Raw genomic sequence first — 17,864 nt, 5'->3', positions numbered from 1 at the left:
CCAAGTTCTTAAATACTTTTTATACATGTGAAAAAATAATTTCTAAATAGTAAGTACTTAGAGATTTTAATAATAATATATTTATTTCAGAACTAATAATTTCAATAAATCTATGAAAAAATAACGATTCTCGTCAGAAAATAAAATATTTCTGAAATAATTAAAATTTTAATCAAGATCCGCTCTGAATTAATTAGTTTTTTTTTATGTGATTATTTATTATTAATTTTAAAAGTAATACTACAACATATTAATATAATATTCTATATCAAAGATCATAGAGAATTGTATTTTATTGATCGGCACTTCATACCATTATTGGTTATAGATTATTTACAGTAGTTATAGTAAATATACTGTATATTATAATGTACTCATACTTTATTTAAGTTTTTAAAATTAAATAAAAGTTAATAGGTATTATAAATTATTATTCGTATTTTATAAACTTTTAAAAGTCACAAAAACATATAATATATTCATTATTCACATAATAAAATAATTTTATTTTTAAAATCACAAGTTCGTAAAATACCTATACAATGTACATAATATTATATAGTTAATATTAAAACTTTAAAGTGTAAACAAAATTACAGTATAACACCTTATTTTTATTTTTGTCTGAGAATAATAAAAATCTATTTAACAGCGTAAACTTTTTATGCTTATTCTTGATATTTTTATGTTTCCGTGACTTAAGAAAACAAACGATAACGAATATCTTCAATGCTTATAAAGTTTATTATTACTCACTTGGGACAATTTATAACATTTCTAATGAAAACAAAAATTAGCACTATCGAATAAAAAAACATTAATATTTGTATACAATTTGAACATAAAAGTGAAACTCCTTTAAATCGAATGACTGAGTAAAATAGTAATAATAATAATATTGTACGTAGGTATTTTATATTTACAAAATTTTCTTATCTTAAATAAATTCTCATTAAAAAAAAAAAAAAAAAAAAAATCAGCTTACCAAAAAACAAGATATAGTGGGTACTTAAGGACCGATCCCAAAAAAAGGAAAGTATCAAACAATTTCAAACTTTAAAAAAAATAATTAAATAGCATGTAAAACAGAAGGTGAAATGCAAAGGTACTATTTATTGTTTTTATATTAAGCATGTTAGATTCTCAATATAAATATTAAGTCAAAGCTTCATATTTCAAATTAATATGAAACAAATAATTAAATCCGAATAAATTATATATTAGTCAAAGAAAATTTGGCAGTTATAACTTGGAGAAACATAGGTAGATCGATAATATACTAATTTTAAGTCAATGATAATTTTTCATACATTTTTGTTTTTCAAAGAACAAGAATTTTAGTTGAACGTATTAAAAACTAACCTTGATGTCAAAAAAATACTTTTTCAAAGTGTTAACTGGGCTTGATTGCCAACTAAAAGGTTGGACTAAATGAAACTTTTTGAACTTTTTTACTAATTATAAAAGTATTTATAAACAAATAAAAAGAAAAATATTCCTGTAAAACTTATAGTTATAAATAGATAGTTATTATTTTCATATTTTTATTATTAATTAGATATCATATTTTTGTATTAATTTAATAATTTTAAAGATTAACAAATAGAATAAAAATACTTCATAAATAATTTATATTATACGAATATAATTTAATGTTCCTTTTTTTAACTTTTGTAATTTAGATTAAATATTTTTTATAATTTTAATTTTAATGTTTTATAAAATTGAATTAAATAATTTAATGTCAATTTGTAGATATTTACATTTTTCAATAAATAGAAAATATGATATTTTTTTTTTATTAGATACCTATCATATTATTTTTACTCGTATAAGATTTGAAAGGCCATTAGAATGTAATAACATTAATTTAAAATAATAATAATATGAATGAATCATAATTTGTCTTGAGATTTAATTCTGAAATGGTATAAAAAAAATACATATTATTATACCCATATACTTCTCTCCTTTTCACTATCAACTAAATTTATGGGTTACTTTGATTAAAAATGTAAACCCAAAAATATTTGGCCATTATTATTTATAAATAATATATATAATAACGACCCTAATTGAATTCCATAATAAATAATTGGACAATAGCAACAAAAATGTAATTCATTATGAGTTATCTGATAATAGCTTAAAACGGCATAAAACATTTATAATACATTTTAATCTTTAAAACTTCCTCCAAACATACTCTTGTCATGTTTATGTAATACTAAAATATAATAAATTATGAAAAATTATCAAGACTCGTAATATACAAGTGTATTTGTTTTAAATATAAGACACTGCGTATTGTGGTGTGAATAGCGAATAGTGATATTGTTCAACGATATTATTTTGTAACCATAAACTTTATCCTTTTCTTCTTATTATCTGAGTATTAATATAAAACAACACAATAATAGTACAAGAATATCAACAATATTACTTGAATCGTAAAATGTCCTATTTAAATGACTGTCGCATATGTTATGTATGTAGGTACAGATGATATATTATTATTGTGTATTATGTAATATTTTAGATAGCTAAATTTGATATGTTTTAATCAAAAGGTATTCGTTGAAATTGTTTCATTAAATACTACGCAGTTTAATTTAATTTTTGAACATAAAATACGACTTAAGATTAAATTTGATAAAACACATTATTTCCCCCACAACATGCAAAAATGAGTGGGCCGGTATTATGACTTGAATAATATATTAAAGTAATGTGGACCTTTAAAGATTACAAAAACATATTACATTTTTAATTTTCTAAAAAACAAATGTTAAATTATAATAAATTGATATTTTATTTATTTTTTAAAAGTTAAAAGACAGTAGTATTTATTTTACACGTTTAAAATTAATTAGTAAAAATTAAATTTCTTCAGAGTTATTATACAATTTTTAATCACGATTCCAATAATCAATTTAGTTATTGTGCCTATATGTACCTATTTACAATTATAATGAATGAGGGATTAAATGTGTAAAAGTTTATCACTGATCCTTGAGCCTTGTTATGGTTGCTTAAAATTTCTTCTCCAATATTAAATATAATACTAAATACTAAAGACCGTTTATGTTTGAACACAAATACATTAAATACATTGACTTATATTTTGAAATAAAATAATATAATTATATAAATATTATTTGCAATTATTAAATCCCTGTATATATCAATAGAGAAAAAAATTAATATTGATCTAATCCTCTCAGCTACGCGCGTAACATCACTGATTTGTATTAGGTAATCTTCTCCTATACCAATTTTGTTATAACAGCTTTAGTTTATCCTCTTGAGACTGTTACATTTGAAAATTTAGTTTTTACCTTGTCAAATACAATTGTTACATTTTTGCATATCCTTCATTCATTTTACATTCTAAGTGGAGAAATAAGTTTATTGATTTTACAACAACATGTGTTTTTTTTTGTTTGTCATTGTATTTTAGAGCAGTTAAAATATTTTGATTTTGTGGGTGATTTCCGATGCGATGTGAATTGAGTTAATTTAGTTGGAAAAAAAAAAATTAAATAAAGTGGGAGTTTTTACGCAGAACCAGTTTTCGATAAAATCGATTTAATTTTTTGGTGTAATTCAACTTCAACTATAAAAACTTAAAATTTTCACCCAAAATTAATTTTGGCATTTGATAGATATTGAATAATTTTCAAAATAGTTGATTCTTTTTTTTATATTAATATAGGAATTTAAAATTTTTATATTTTATATGGTTTTATAACAAAATTTTTGATTTTTTGTAAAAATGTATGATACAAAGTTTGTCGTAAGTTATTTTATATACCTATTTGAAAAATTATTAAGTTATGAAGAATTCATAGAATTTTTATTATTTATTAAAAAGGTTTGAAAATTTGATAAAAGTTTATGTATACATTTTTAGTATTATAAAAATAATTAAGAGTTTTAAATCAATTGACTATTTAAAATAAGCACCAATTTAAATTTGATGAAAGTAAAAAAAAAATGTCTCATTCACGATTATAGTAAAGTTTATCTGCTATAATTCAAAAGCATGAATTGCTTTAATATGAACTACTAAAATTATCCGTTTTTATAATTATTTTAAATTTTAAAGTATTTAAACTATCTTTTTAGACTAGGTTCAGTAATGTATTTAGGGGAGACCTGAGGGGACTTGGGCCCCGGGCGGTAAATTTTGGAGAGCATTTTTATATAATACGGTACCTAGGTTATTTGGGTGATAAAAAAAAGTTATGGCACTCAGATAACCTGGGGCGCAAAATTTCTAAATACATCTCTAACTAGGTTAACCTATTAAGTTATACTATTTAATAAAATAATATATATTTAATATTTCTTAAGACATTAGATCATACAAAATAGAAATAAAACAACAAACATTTGTGCAATTTATACTGAAAGATAATAGTACATATGAATAAAACATTTAATTAAAATAGCAGAAATTTATAAATTTAAACCTTTAACAAATCTTCAAAAATATTGATGACTGTGTTCGTTAATACATTTCAATGAACAGAAAAATAATTAAATGAGATAATTTTACATCTCTAAAGGTAGGTAGTAGGTATACACAGTACTTACAGTATTTGCACTCCTGTAAATTCTCAAAGGGATACGAGAATAGGATCATTTTCAAGGATACAAAAAAACTAAATGTATATTTTCAAATCATATTTTTTTTTCACTAAAGACTTTTTAAATTAAAATCAATAAAAATAATCAATTTATTTTGTACAAATCATGTAATATGCATGGGTCTTATCTAGAAATTTAATTTTTTTTAATATGATATTAATACAAACCCTGCGCAACGTGTAACCATTGAGTAATTATTATTCTAAATCATAAACATTGTTGTAAGCGGCAATCACCACGGAGATGAGTGTTAACGTGTTTGATCAGTTTTTGATTTACTTCAAATTGTTCTCAAACTGTAATTTAATATTATTTTTTCGCATCTAAAATTACCTAAAATGTGTATACAAACATATTCACTACTATTTTTGTATAACTGTATTTAATAGTACCGCTGTATATTTTTATATCAGTAATAGCTCTTGAAATACCACTAACAAGGAGCCTGATTTTAAAAATACAGTCTAAATTATTTTAGGGAGTGTTTATTTTTTACGCGATTAAATTAAAGTAGAAGTGTGGTTGTTGTATATTTTACATCCAATATATCATACTTAACTAATCAACATGATTATATTTTAATTTAATAATTTAAGTTATTTTATCATAAGCAACTGTGTATAATAAAAATATTATCAATGAAATTATTCTGTGCACAAACGCATAATGCACATGGATGTTTTTTTAATTTAAATAATTTTTTGATTTCATTCGTATCATTATTTTTTGAATGATAAAAAAATAAATTAATAAATTAATTAAAATGTATTTATTTATTTTTAATATTATAATTTAATTAGATAAATGAATTTATATTAATAAAAAAAAAAAAATAGTTTATTGAAATTAACGCCTTTAATATTAACATAATGTGTATTGAGTATTTACGAGGATCCTCATCATGTTATACATTCTCAGAATTACTCAACAAGAGGTACACAGTACATACAATTTTATTTTATTATTTGCTTGTAAAAAAAAAAAAAAAATGTTATTTAAAAACTAATACAATTTGTTTAATTAAATCAGTCAAAAACGAATGAAATATAATGCGAAAGTACCTACTTGCTAACAATATTTACGTTTATTGACACGAATAGGTAACAATAGATAACATATTGTACAAATTAATAAACAAGCCGATACAACTGAAGTTTAAAGTTGGTAAATAAATAGATATATCTATCATCAAATAGTTATAAATAATTATTCATAAACATTATAAAATATATATACCTATATAAATTGTATCGACATTTTATTACAGTACAGTTTATTTAGAATAATATACGAGTATTCGTATTAACCAAATAAAAAAATAAATTGGATCCCAATATTTTTATGGAACCAAGAATATACATGTATTATTATTATATCGTATGTTTAAATGTATTTTGATATAGGTTACAGGTGCATAGTTACCATGGAAACAAAACCAAATGGACTAGTATTACTTAATTACTTCTTCAAAATATTGTATACATATTATTAATTTAGGATTTTAAACTCTAAACGAACTTCATTGAAAATAATTATTTAATTTGTTTTTAGTATATTTTCACATTTAACACTTGGTTTTCTTAATAAATTATAACTATTAGTTAAAGAATATTTTCATCTTTACTTATCAATTTAAACTGTAATCTCCTTCTTTTTATTCAATCAAGATTTATAATTTCTATTTGAGTACGCCACTTATAAATGACGGGTTACCGTTTGGCTATAGTCAGTGATTTTAATAAATAAATAAGATAAAAAATAGGTATATAATTTTTAAAATGAATATAACAAAAAAACTGTACTAGCCATATTAATAAGATATGAATAGAGAAAAGTTATTTTATTTTTAAAAACGTGTGTATCTATAAATGTAGTTTGGTAAATTATGTGGGTCGTTTTTTTTTTTAGAGATCCCGCGTTTCTAGAAAAAGAAATTGATCATACAAATAAAAAGAAAGATAAATTATCTTTTATTGCTTACTTATAAGAATTGAGGTTATACAGTTATACTCAGTTATACTATAAAAGATATTTCTTATTATTATTCGTGTTAAACACATTTTATATTTTATCGAATGAATAAATAAACTATTATTTTGTTCACTACACTTATAGATATCGCATATTTTTGCTATTTTGATGTTGTTTGATGATAATTAAAATTATTTACATCACCTTGTTTACTTAATCCATGACAAAGATCTGAAAAATAATTTTCAATGCTATCATATAATTCGGGCTTTGTTTTCAACAATATTTACCTATAATATTTTTCATGTAGGTATTGGGTTGATCTTTCGGTTTTTTGTTCTTCTACTGGAACATATTTTTCCATAATTTTTCGAGCTTAAATACACTTTGTTTATTTTTTCAAACTAATATTTTACTAATTTAATGAGAAGAAAACATAATTTAACATCGATATTCACACAATTATTGAGGAGATCATGATGAAAATAAATATTAATAATAATAAAATGTATGTGTTTAATTGTTATACTAAATACAATGTATTTAATACATACACAGAAATACAGAATACCTATATTAAAATTTAATATACATAGTATACTTTTTGATTTTTTAAATAATATTTAGGTATCTGAAAATACAATTTCATTGAACATTGACAGCCTCTTCCCTAGTAAGACTTATACCATAGGAATTATTAACAGGGAGATTTCACTAGTCATCCTTAATAGCCGAGTTTGATCAATAGCCCAAAGTATGTACTTACCTACTATATTTAAATAAATCCCTATTACAACTCCTACAAAACTTCAAGACTAGTCCAGGGATAATTTATATATTATATATTATCTGTGTAGGTATTATATACCAGCTTGGAGGATACGCTCGAAAAACGTAACCGATTTAATCCTATAATTTCCTTATTTCGTACACTTTTTATTAGAAAGTTAATTCAAACTTAGGTATTTATAGTTGAATATTTGTTTACTCAACAAACAACTCTATGAATTAATATTGAAGAAATATTTCCCCACAGATGTTATCAATTTGGATTCCTATGCAATGGTAAATAGAAAATTAGTACGGTCAATTGGCTTTTGAATATAAATAAAGAATATTGGTACCGTACGGTATTTTAAACGCTTGAAAGGTTATCTAATAAATAGATATAAGATAACTGTAAACAATATTATATATTTAAAATTTATTTTATTTTATGGTTTTAGTTCTTAATCGTACATCGCCTACTTGAATATTAAACAGTTATACAATCGCTATTCGCTAGTAAACCATACTCAAATAATTGTATTTACATAAATGTATTAATAACAATTATTATCATATAACACTGGGGTAATTAGACATATGCATAGATTCAACAATCACGTATGATATTTTATTCTATATTATTCATATTAATTTTATTTATTACATTTGTAAAAGGAATTTAGGAAATTATGAATTTCCGTGAAAACGGAACTAAGGAAAAATACTAATATATATTTCTTATTTAATGTGAATTGTGGATATTAATTTTTTTTGAAAAAGATAATTATCAAAACATCTTTTACAGTTTTTCAAGTAGATATTATAATATTATTTAATGAGTATAAGTATTAAAATTAAAATTTTAAAAATAAATAAGAATAGGTACAATCAATTATTAAAACCAACGATGTAAGAAAACGTATTTCTGAAAAATAAGCTTAATTATTTTCATATTTTTAGTATAGATCTGCTAATTCAGAAATATTTCAAATTGACTTAACGTCTTAACGTAAATGGGGTATATCTACCTATAACTAAAGTGCCACCGATATTATCACATAAAAAACATATTTTTATGTATTTTATTAGCTAAAACGTGACTAGTTTTTATTATTTTTAGCGAGTTAAGGTTTTACTCTGTTATTTATATTGACAAGCACAATAATTAACGTTACTACTCTAAAGTATTATTATATTTATTTTAACCACTCTTATAGAATTATATGTATTATATACACTAATTGTTATCTTAAAATAAATGTTATATTATGTTATTTTTTAAGTATTTTAAAATTGTATATCAAAAAACAAGAACATGAGTGTGTCCTCTAGCAGATTGATAAATAGTTAAACATATATCTAATTGTGAAACTGGATAAAAACATGTGTAGAATAGTTATAATGAGATGACCTCCGAATTTTGAAAAAAAATCATTAAAATTAACTTTTGTCTTAATGCTCAAGAAAATAACTAGTACAAAATATAAAAATTAAAAATCAATTACAATACTATTGAAAATTAATCATAATTATTGATAGATATCGTAAATTTTACCAACACATATTTCGTTAAATTTTGCAAGTTTAGGCCGTGCATGATAGACACGGCCTACAGACAATACTATGATAATCAATATCATAAAATATATTATATCTAACTGAATATGAAATTTTGTATTTTCAGTTTTGTAAAATTCCCCTTAATCAGTGAACAATTAAACTTTTAATAAACTTTAGTATAATTTAATTTACTCTTCATCGTGCTACACCAAGTGTCTACCGAGAATAAACGACTACTATTTTACAGTATTGTGTTGATACTTACAATATTAGACCCACCGATTCAAAATTATAAATCTTTATAGAACACTATATATATTATAAATTTTTATATAAATATAATATAATAATATACAAAAAATATCACCTTACAGATCACTCACTTGAGTTTCTACCAACAATAATTAATATCATAGCTAATTTATACACACAACATAATATACGTATTATAATATATGTACTTGAATGTTAATTACCGTTACCAATGAGAATACGTGCTACGTCATCTTAATCACTTGAAAAGCTTCTCTTGACAAAATGAATCACATAATTAATTAAGTTTAATTTGATTATGTAGACTTGAGCGGAAGCCATCAACAATTCTGTATATAACTTATAGACTTAATTTAAATTAAAAAAAATATATATGTGTATTGTTTATATTAATAAATTTAAGTTGATAGATACTGCTATAAAATTCATCAACACCTATTTTAATATAAATCTAATATTTACTTAATTTAAATATTTGTTTTTACGATTATTTTATAACAAATTTAAGATGACCTAGCATTCATAGGGATGTCACAATCATTTATGGTATTAAATATTAATATAGGTATGTTGTATGTAGTGACTAAATTACTAGTTTAGTATCCAATATTAAACATAATATTTTATTGACAATGATTAATTATTTAATACTATGACATGTTATAAAGTTAAATTAATTATCTGATGGTCTTTAATTTATAATTTAAATATTATATATAAAGTATTTAATAGTTTTTTTTTTTATTATTATTATTTACTCATAAACATTTCTAAGAATTAATAAAAAATAATCTTAATTAAAAATCATTTTGTTAATGGACCGGATGAAATATTAAATTTTATGTCATCTTATAGTATATTTAGTTCACAATAGAAGAAGAATTGGTTAAAGAAGATAAGAGCTGAATACTTTAGAATTTAGTACAAAGCAAAAAATTCTTATTTCATAAAAACTGTTGTCGTGGATAATAATCCAAGAAAATGCTTTCACGCTTGAATTTTGGTCCACCAGAGCTCTTAGAGAAACATCCATCAAAATGTTTGACGTGAGTTAAACACTTAAACTTATTATTCAGATAACCATATAGGTATAATATTTCACAGTATAATATTAATTTTTTATATTGCATATTCATATTTGGTAATAATATTTTTGATTTGTCAGCGTTAAAGTAAATCAAAGAAGTAAGGACTAAGAAATTTTTCAGTGTAAAAGTAAAAAAAAAAATATTTGCATCTTATTGTAGTTTTAAAAGGATGCTTGAATAGTTAACTAAATGTTCTGAAAATAAACTTTTTCTGTTTTTACAAAGTTATACGAGTAATTATGTATAATTATAATTTTTTTTTTTTATACATCAGTGATTCTACACTATTACATTCTCAATCAGTTTAATTATAATTTATAAGGTAAAAGAGTAATTAGATAAAAGAAATCAAGTTAGTATATTACCTTGGTTAATAAGTTATTGTTATTAAGTTATCAAGTTCTTTATTGGAAGTTTGTCGGTTTTTTCAACTTTGCAGTTTAAGTGGTATTTGAGACTATGTGATGAATTTATAAGAGTACAGTCAAGAAGTGTTTACAAATTATTTATAGTTCTTTAAAAAAAGTTTTTATATATTATTAAGACACAAACGTAAGTCATGTATAACTTAATTGGTACGTTTTTTACTCTTTATTAATTTCAAATAAAACAAATGTGGTTTTTTAAGTCATTTTTTTAAAGTAATACTAGAACTTATTTTTTTATCTTAAACAAACAACATTACCAACAATATTCTCGAATGTAAGCTAATAAACTACAAGTATATTTGATATAAAAACGCAAAGTTGGGTTACCAAAAATTATCAAGATCTTCTTAAAACTGACTTTTAAATAAATATTGAAAGTTTCAAAAATAATGACAACGCTATTAAATAATTTAAATATACTCATATAATGAAAATATAAAATGTATAGTCTGTGTTCTAAATTATTTATTTACAAAATTTTATTTTTATGTAAATTAAAAAATAAATGATAATATCTGCTTTGAAATTTTTAAAATCACAAATTGTATCTTTTTAAAATATTAATTGTATTCTATTTTAAATCATCTGCTTGATAATATTTTGGAAAACTTTCTTTTTCTGTTAAAATTAACTTATGGTCATAATTCATAAATCATATGTCTATACTTCTTCAATGCGAGAAAAAATATTAGGTACTGTAAAACTAATGTAATGCATACTCTGGCTACTTGCAATCTATAGTGGGATAGAAAAACATTAAAAATTAGATTAGGTATGTAAAAGGTCTAAAAAATTTAAATAAAACATATTTTAGGACACGTTTAGGTTGTTTAATATATATATATTTTTGACATAAATTAAAGTTTGTTTAAAAATATAATCTCAGAACCGTCATATTGGTACCTACTGTGCTGTTGACATTTGTCGTTTATAAGACTTATAAACGTATCTTCATATAAAATGATAATTTATTCAAATTTAAAATAACGTAAATGTATAATTTTTAAATCTCTACCATGCTCAACGCTAATATTATTAAATAGTAGAAAATCTTTGGACAACTGTGACAGATTTATTATACGAATCTGTCTCTTATACATACATACATACACACACACACACATATACACATATATATATATATATTATGAATACATGTCGTTAGCAAAATGTCAACGCAATGGTACATGATAAGCGCCACAATACGTCAGAATATGTTTTATACAACTATCAAAAATTCATTTTTTTAAATATATTGTTCAAAATAAAAAAAATATTGTACTTAAAAACGTATATAGATTCTGAATTGTCAAGATTTACGTATTATATTTTTCTTTAATCTATGTACTCATAAATCACTCAATTAAACACGCTTGAAATATAATAATATTCAATGATATGACCATAATATATTTGTTTAAATTCATTTAGTCTTAAAAATGATATAATACGAAAATAATAAAATGATCAAAATTTAAAATGTATTTTTAATATCTATTGTTACAAATTGGATGTGTCAATTACCATTTATAATGGATATGTTCAGTGTTCAGACATTAATTCATTTTTAGATCAATTTGATTGATGATTTTATAGTATGTAATATATTTATAACATACATTGAGTTTAAGTGTACAACGATATAATATCCAATGTATCGTATTTATTATATTGGTAATAATAAAACTAAAAATAACTGCGATGATTGTTTGTACAAATATGTAGATTACGTTAATCATGGTCAAACCAACGGCCGATTTTGTATAGATTAAAAAAAAAAAAAAAACAATGAATAATTAAACAGTTTAACTGTTTTAGGTATTTACTAAAATAACATTACAATTGTGTTTACGTATGTTTAGCCTACAATATAAATAACATCTTCATTTCTTTTGATAAGACAGTCCAAACATTTAATAATCTCGATAAAAAAATACGAATAACATTTATTATTTATCATAAATTACTTTTTCAAAAATGAAACTTTTTACAACTAGTTTAATAAGTAAATTAAATTAAATTCTGTCCTAACTTTGCTTTAAAACAAAATATATTCAATTAAAATATTACGTCACACATTGAGAAAAATATAACCAACAAAAGATTTAACATAATATTATATTCCTGTGCTTTCAGGTGCAAATAAACTTTTTAATGAAACCATTATTATTTACTGTGTTTGCTCAATTTGATAATTGTATTACATTTTATATATCGTCTAAATTCGTTTAAATTTATAGTAGCTATTTTTTCATATAAGCATTCCCACAGAGGCTTAAAGTATCAAACTTGCTATGGAAAAATAAATAAAAATAAACACAATAAGAGTAATCTAAAGTCATTCGTTCATTAATTTAACTATTAAAATATTTGTACAAAAAATATGTTTCAAATAATTAGCTGGTATAAAACATTTTTTTTTCGTAACTCTAATATCAAACTAGAAATGTTGGAATGTTTTATAATTGATTCCTTTTGGTAGATACTACTTATATCTTTAATATCTTTAATTTATTCACATTTATTAAGATATATCTGTTTCTCGTTTTCAAAACGTTTAATATTATTAAACAATTACGACTTGATGAAATGTGCTAATAATTTAATTTATTTTGATTGAAGAAGTGAAGTTCTTAAGAATTTACCTTATAACATTCCTAAAGTTATAAACTCTCATAAATAAATAAATGAAAAATGATATAAGTGCAATAAGATATTTATATTATTAATATTATTTTGATTTAATTTAATTATTCTTTTAAGTTAAACAGTTCAACTGTATATGAATCTTATATCGTATTATGAATTATGATTGAACAATAATTATCTGTATTAATAATTGAATATTTATATAATTCAATAAGTTCTTTTGGTACAATAAATTATTATTTTCATTATATTCCTTGAATTTTTATTTACACTTTTAGGTAAAACTTAAATAATTTAATTACATATTTTAATACAATAGTGCAATGTACTTAAGTGATGTATATGTTATTATATAAGTATAAATGTTAATACTTTACAAAACAAAATAATATTGCAATATTTACAATTTAATTTTTAATAATTTCGATCTAAGTATCCTTAACTTAACGCATTTCCGATACTTATTTTATGTGAAGCACGTTTTTTTAAAAAAATTGTTTAATATTTTGCTTATTCCAAATATAATATAAAATACTATGCTTATTTTTTTATAAAAAAATGTTTATAATATAATGAATGGTAGTACAGTTTGGGTCGTTTTAGTGACTCGTCATTATATATACTTATTATAATAATAAATTATATATTACATATTTTATGATGTAGCTATTCATAAATGTGGAATACATATTGAGTGCGAGTTAGCTATTGTATCAACTGTTCATTGCCCAATTCATATGGAATATATTATTGACAAAATATCGCCAATATGTATTAATATGTCAATTTGCAAAGATAATTATAATTAAGCATTCTATTTGACATAAAATTGAACCATGACATTAGTATTACAATAATAGCATTTAAGTGGATCTATGATTTACAGTTTATAGTATAAAGCGTAGGAGGGTTATTATACACTAAATCACTTTTTCTGTCAAAAACAAGAAAAAAAGTAATAGTAATTGTATTTATGCATTTCAAGCATAAAAATATGCCCTTGTTTAACATTTCTTTGATGACATCACAATTTTTAAAACCATATATATTGAAGATAATGTCCAAGGGGACCACAGCCCTCTAAAGTTAAAGTATATATATATATTTCTAAATATGGACCCACAATGATTACAATGTTATGTTATTATACGTGGGAATAGAAATATAGTACTCATATCATACGACGACACTGTCTTGGACAGTTGGACATAATAATATTTTGTTAGCTCGTCTAATATATACTTCTATAATACATTATTATATATGTATTTTATACCTGAAGAACCAAGTATTTAACAGTTAATTTTTATGTTCTTATATGTTATATTTAATATATTTATACAGCGCACGCAGATCTATTATAAATTGTACTCGTAATAATCACGCATTATACGGTTATTATAAGTATGCGAAATGGGTAGTACTAAGACACGGGTATAGTAACACAATCAGAAATTTCTAAAATATTCTTAATAAATATTTTTATTATGTAGAAACTGAAGTAGCATTCCTATAGTACCGAATAAAATATTTAATATGTAATATTAATATATTAGGACCTATAGATCTAGGAAGATAAATGAACCCTTTTAGGTTCTGTTACTGCAGCTTTTATTTACGAGCATATATTTAAATAAGTTCGCAGGTATTTATGTTAACCGGTGCGCAGAATAACGTGTCTCTAAAATAATAACACTTATATAAATCGCATTCAAAGGAATGCCTGCGCATTATATTTGTTTTGTATGTATAAAGTGAGAATGCAACCACTTACGAATGAGTAACAGGTAAACGAATATCGTGTAAGGTGACGACGGTGACAGGAACAAGGCCGCCATCGGACACGCCGACGAAATTCGTCGCAACAGACGCGCGGCAGTTGTGTTTACAGTTTTTATTACGACGATATTTTAGTAAAAAAAAAAAAAAAAAAAATGAAAAAAAAAAATGACGAGAACGATAATAATAATAACTATAGAAATGACGGTTGTTATTGTTGTTATTATTATTATTATTATTTATTTATTATTATTTTTTTAATCGTCTTAGGGTAGATGGGTGAGGGTCCCACGCTCGGCGGTTATGTCACACTATTCGAAAACCGTATCGGCCGACACGACGCGAACAACACCGCTTGACATCGACTGCCACCGCTGCGCCACCACCGAAGTCGCAGTCGTATTCGTATTCTCTTCGGTTGCGATCGCGGCGATCGACGGGAGGACACTACCGACGGGGCGAAACATTGTCGTCCGACTGCCGTGCGCAAAACGTTCAACGCCGCCGCCGCCGACGCCGCCGCCGCCGTTGCTGCCATACCGCTACCGCAGGCGAGTCCCTTTGAGAGGTGTGGCGGCGGTGGAAGCGGCGGCAGGCTGGTTGAACAGTCGACTCGTCGCGACTTGCATCTCGGCCGGCTGGCGAGAAGACGGGGGCGGTCGGGAGATGGCTCATCTCTGGGGGGCTGGAGCCGGGTTATACGAAAAAATTACGTCCATTAGAGGCGTCAAAAGAACAATCGCTCGCTGCCTCCTCTGACCTCCGCTCGCCATTTGTCACACTCTTCCAACTCGCACCCCGGCCTCGTGCCCGGAGTTCTGCCACGCCGACAAGTCAGAAACCCGATCGTGTACTGCTGCAGCCTCCCGCCGAAAACTCTCACCGACCAAGAGATGGATATAATATATTACCTCTGTGTATAAATAACAAATAGCGGTCGTGAATCCGATGAGCTGACTTGTTGAAAGGACGTGCGATGAATGTCGGGCGGGAAAAAAAAAATGTTAAATACAAATATTAGTGCACGGTCCAATGGTATCAGGTATGATATTATTATTATGACAACGTCGAAATCGCAAATTTAATTTACCGTGTTTGGACGAAGATCAACTCTTTAAGGATGTCCGTTAGCGTCACTAGAATAAATTATATCTTTAACGTGCGTCAAGACTTCACCGATCCGTGGTTTAGTACATATTATACAGACATACAAATAAATATTAGTATAAACATGCTATATGGTTGATAGAAAAGTACCTAATAATTTTTTTTTAGGATTCGATATTATATTTTAAACTTAAAACACAGAAGCCTTTTATTAATTCTGGGGAGATATTTAGAGAAAAATTGAAAAAATAAGGAATTTAGCCAGAATTCAAAATATTTTAATGCGTCTCACAAACAAAAGATAATTTCTTAATTGAAAAAAAATATAAAATACCTATTTAATAACTATTGTAAACTGAAAAAGTTTCTTTCTAAATTTTTGGTTTCAATTTAGCTTTTATTTTACATTTGCTTTAATAAAATAATCATTGTTGTCAACTGAAATGTTAGATAATAAACACTATATCATAAATTATAGACGAGTTACAGGGTATATATTATTCATTAGTTTAATAATTTTTAAATTTTAAATAGATGAAATCATTAAGTTCAAAATTATAACAAAAATAAATTCATTGTAATATTCATAACTATTACTACTTAATACCATCTTATTTATGTAGAAAGGTTGTAAAGTATATGGAATATATTGAGACACGCTTATTAGTCTGTCTAAAATATGTGAAAAATGCATTAAGCAGAAATTGTTAGAAATATCTCACCATCTGAAATACTCCAGATATCCAGATGGGCCACTTCTATCAAGCAAATTACTAATTCACTTAAATAAAAGCGCGGAAAAATTTAGTTAAGAAAAAATAATTGTCAACGGAGTATAGCGATAATAATACTACGTATTTGAATTTAATCTGTCTGCTGGAACAACTGAGTGCCTTCCCAATTAAGGTATTCCCGTCACTTTAAACGTGTAATCAAATTTGCTTGTTTACTTAATATACATAGATTGTAATTATTAGCTATTTCTACTTGTAAAAAACAAAAGTTGTCACCTTATAAAATATGTGTGAACACAACTACTAGGCAATAGGCATATATAAAAAAACCTTAAAGGATATAGAAATAATATGAAATCTTAGCATTATCGAAAATTTGGATTACACATATTCCACCCGAGATGAGTAAGATAGTATTTTATTAAAATCAATAAGACAATAAAAAAAAAAAAAAAAAAGACGCACTAAAAGAATGTTACTTAATAAGTTTGTTGTGTCTACTGTTATACAGTTTAGCATAATAGTCGATTTAAGTTAGGTTGAGTAATTCTTTATTTTTTAATTTTTTTAATTTTTTAAATATTAAATAATTATAATTAATTGTTATACATATTATAATATAATGTTTGTATTTATTAAACTTTAACTATGATTGTAAAAAATAAACAACGTAATGGTTGAGCTATAATTATAATTGATAAAAGCTAATAAAATAAAAATATATAGATATACCTTAGGATAAGTAAAACTTTTACTATAATACTAGTAATATTAGTTTATAATATGCATTAGTCATACAATTTAAATATGTTGTAGTAGTAACTACTACTAACTCTTATGGTTGTATATAATTG

At 24.2% G+C, this 17,864-nt stretch overlaps 1 protein-coding gene and 1 long non-coding RNA gene across 2 annotated transcripts in view; both read right to left on the bottom strand.

Annotated features, from left to right (window-relative positions):
* LOC114124163 (uncharacterized) overlaps window positions 1-15,663 on the bottom strand; it is a 108,897-nt gene extending 93,234 nt beyond the window's left edge. Inside the window, exon 1 of the mRNA XM_050203127.1 lies at window positions 15,165-15,663. Within this exon, the coding sequence (XP_050059084.1) occupies window positions 15,165-15,228 (64 nt within the window). The 5' untranslated portion in view covers window positions 15,229-15,663. The remainder of the gene's footprint in view (window positions 1-15,164) is intronic.
* On the bottom strand, window positions 3,100-5,211 carry LOC126550824 (uncharacterized). Its single transcript, XR_007604856.1, has 2 exons — window positions 4,600-5,211; window positions 3,100-3,390 (listed from the first exon to the last, which is right to left on the bottom strand). It is a non-coding gene; the product is annotated as an uncharacterized LOC126550824 (long non-coding RNA).
* Window positions 15,664-17,864: the final 2,201 nt, after the last annotated feature.

The sequence above is a fragment of the Aphis gossypii genome, chromosome 3 (assembly GCF_020184175.1).
Source record: "Aphis gossypii isolate Hap1 chromosome 3, ASM2018417v2, whole genome shotgun sequence".
Lineage (NCBI taxonomy): Eukaryota > Metazoa > Arthropoda > Insecta > Hemiptera > Aphididae > Aphis > Aphis gossypii.
This window is presented reverse-complemented; position numbering and strand designations above follow the sequence as displayed.